The 3,768-nt window shown below is 33.8% G+C and overlaps 1 protein-coding gene across 1 annotated transcript; it reads left to right on the top strand.

The window, feature by feature from the left end:
* The first annotated feature begins 442 nt into the window (after positions 1–442).
* On the top strand, positions 443–1,764 carry LOC114418736 (metalloendoproteinase 4-MMP-like). Its single transcript, XM_028384218.1, has one exon. The coding sequence runs from the start codon at positions 572–574 to the stop codon at positions 1,670–1,672; it is 1,101 nt and encodes a 366-aa protein (XP_028240019.1). The 5' UTR covers positions 443–571; the 3' UTR covers positions 1,673–1,764.
* The last annotated feature ends 2,004 nt before the right edge of the window (positions 1,765–3,768 follow it).

Here is a 3,768-nt window from a genome sequence, read left to right as displayed (position 1 = left end):
TAATTTGGAGTATGTTTAAGCCATTGATTAAAATAATTGAGACATCTCCAAAGACTGGATCTATGCTTGTCAGAAAAGAGAAATTCTATAAATTAAAACATGAAAAACCACTTAATTACACGTGTGGAAAAAAAGCTGGTACAAAAGCCTTCCATGATGATAAAATCATCCATAAGTATATGAAATTGAATGCATTTCTTTATTCAACATCTGTACTTCAGGTTTTTCTTTCCATTTTATTTCAAACTATATGAAGTTGAATGCATTTTTTTTGATATAGTTAACCGTCAATATCTTCCATGGTGATAAAATCATGCAAAAGCTATCAACTAATAAAAATCATGACAATGAACACGTAGATTCTGGCCATTATTTACCTTATTTCAGATTAGTCTTATCCTTGTACCTATAACCATATATGAATCATATGCAAATCAATATATGTTCCAAAATGGTTATAATGATTAGTTCATTAATCCTTCTTCGATAAAGTTGACTCTATATGTATTGCTTTGCATCAAAGCTTTCATCTATATATCCCTCCAAAATCCACAACCTCTAAGCAACCACCATGTTCCTTTCAGTCAGATACTCCTTCACGCTCTTCTTCATTCTCCTCCTCTTATCACCTTCACACATTGCTTCAACAACACCAACACTAGCTCACACACTAACACAATCAGCCACCAAAATAGCCATCACAAACCGCAACATCCATAGCCTTAACAATGCTGGAAGAGGCACCAAAATCACCGGCATATCGCAATTCAAACGATACCTGCATCGTTTTGGGTACTTACAAAACAACAACATTAGTTTCAGTGATGAATTTGATGCCGTCTTGGAATCGGCTCTCTTTAGATACCAACGAAACCTTGGACTCCAAGTAACCGGGAAGCTCGATTCCAACACGGTTTCTCAAATGATCACACCAAGATGCGGTGATCCAGACACAAACACAACACCCCATCATCACAATCACGTTCACAAAACGCGCTTAACGAAGAATTTTGTGTTTTTCCCGGGAAAACCACGTTGGTCACGTTCCATGCCAATGACACTAACCTATGCCTTCTCCCGTGAGAACATGATCCATAGTTTGAGCATGAAGGAGATAAGAGAGGCATTCCAACGTGCATTCACAAGGTGGGCTTCGGTTATTCCGGTTAGTTTCGTTGAGGTGAGTGACTTTGAACTCACGGACATAAAAATAGGGTTTTACAATGGGGAGCATGGCGATGGTGAACCCTTTGATGGGGTGCTTGGAGTGTTGGCTCACTCCTTCTCGCCGGAGATCGGCCGGCTCCACCTCGACGCAGCCGAGACGTGGGCGGTGGACTTCCGGTCGACCACGTCAGAGGTGGCGGTGGACTTGGAGTCGGTGGCCACACATGAGATTGGACACTTGCTGGGGTTGTCTCATAGTTCGGTGAAAGAGGCTGTTATGTATCCAAGTTTGAGGCCTAGAGATAAGAGGGCTGATTTGAACATTGATGACATAAAAGGAGTGCAATCTCTATATGGGTCAAACCCTAATTTCAGATCCGAGTGGTCACTAGAGTCTGATATGTCCGCAAATCAAGGTTCTGCGTTTGTCGAACCTTTGAGGTTGATTTCTAGTTTGATAATTATAATTTCCCTCATTCATAGTTTATGTTCATATATAATCTGAACATTTTTTTTTGTGGTTGTACTTCTTTTTATCTTTTGTGCTTGTGAAGTAGATCAGAATATTCAATGATGACGTTGGGTTGAGTATGAAGAGGTACGGAGAACCCTTAACAAAATATATATATATATATATATATATATATATATATATATATATATATATATATATATATATATGATTAGAATAGTAGTTGCCATATGTTCAAACAGATAGTGATGGCGGTTGTTGTGATGATGGTAGTCAGTCACACAGAAATTGATGTTATAGTTGTTTTAGTTCAAGTTTTACATTCGTTTGAGATGTTGGTGTTTGTTTCTATTTCTCTTATAATCTAATTTTTCTTTACATATTAACCGATTCTATCTTACTCTATATCTCAATCAGCTTGGAAGATCATGAATGATTCATTCATCATGAGTGTAACACGATATATGCTTTAACATAATGCATGCATGATTTTGACTAATTAAGTGTACTTGAAACATTTATGTAATTTTACCCTGTAAATTAGAAGTACTTTTTGTCAAGGAATTGAAGTATCCATCTACACTTGTGTAAAGGAATTGAAACATTTATGAAAATGGTTTTGGAAACATAGATGGGAAAAAGTACAATGCATGACTTAAAAGTTAAAAGTGGTGTGTATGGTTTGCACCAGTGCAAAATTAGGAATTATAAGACAAATTTAGTGATAAAAAGAGAAGGGAGGAAGAGAAATATTATGGATTGATTTTCTCTTTAATAAAATACTAACAATTTATTATTAATATTTATTGATAAAAAATAAGTGAAAAACTATTAACTTGTATTATATCTAAAGAGAAGGTTTGATGCGAAAATTCATCTAACTGTTGGAGAGAAGGAGCACGTGGTTATCATTACTCTGTTATAAGGTTGCATATTAATTAGCATCATTAAGATATCTAACTGGTGATAAGTTTATAGTTAGATTCTGGTTTCATGTGCAGGTGATTGCCCAAAAATAATTTTGAATTAAAATATGTATTATTATTAATTACTTTATCTGCAGGATACCATAATAACCTGACCCAGGTTTAAGTAAATAACAATTTATACAAAAAGAATAATGTTGTGACTAATTTATCACAACAAGAACTGATATTGCATATTTTTCCCAGTAACAATTAATCAGCTATATATATTTGGGCTAAACTTGAAATTCATTCACTAAAAGTAGACTTTGGTACTCTCTAGTACTCTATGAAAATCTCTAATGAAAAGTTTAGACAACTAATCAACTATCCATTAATTGGAGGGAAAATCTCTCTACTAGAATCAATAGTAACGTCTTTACCTTTTAAGAGTTTCTACGGGTATGAGAACAAAAAACTGGCCTACGTACACTAGTTAGGAAAAAATATTGTAGACCAGAGGAAGTGTGGGGACGGGAACTAAAACATATGGCTTCTTAATGGTTAGCATGAGTTAAATGAAGAATAATGTGGCATCTGCTAATAATTCATTGTCAGTAATCTTAAATTAATGATGTTAAAAGAAGTGACTTTTTTTCGCAGTATGGTAGCAAGTAAAGTGGGGCGGTGATTAATCCTTATTTTTTCAACCATGAATCTTATCCATTGGTTGAATTCATCTTCAACAATAATTTAACCAAAGTATCATTCTTCCTTCTGTTTTTTTGAAGTGGTTGCCAGTAGAAAAAGAAAAGAAAAAAACATACCCTGAATTTTGACATGCAACGATGAAATCTACACGACAGATTTTGCATGGAATAATTCTCTTTTTGAACATATATATTTAATGTTTCAGCGATCCTCATTATTACAGATAAGAAATTTTACGACATCGAACTTATCATTGTAAAATGTGAATTGCTTTTCACGATAATTTTAAAACCGTCATGAAATAGATTACTTTTTATAATAAAAGCCTTTTTAACTTTTATGTCGAAAGATTATTATAGAAAGATTAATATCAATGGCGATTTTTAATAAAATTGTCAAAAAAAAAAAACCATCTTCTACATCGATTTTTTGACAGTTTTTTTAGGAACCGTCATAGTTTATAATTTTTTTTAATATTTAGTTTATTTTTGTGTCTGTCCAACTTAATTTAAC

The sequence above is a fragment of the Glycine soja genome, chromosome 7 (assembly GCF_004193775.1).
Source record: "Glycine soja cultivar W05 chromosome 7, ASM419377v2, whole genome shotgun sequence".
NCBI lineage: Eukaryota > Viridiplantae > Streptophyta > Magnoliopsida > Fabales > Fabaceae > Glycine > Glycine soja.
This window is presented reverse-complemented; position numbering and strand designations above follow the sequence as displayed.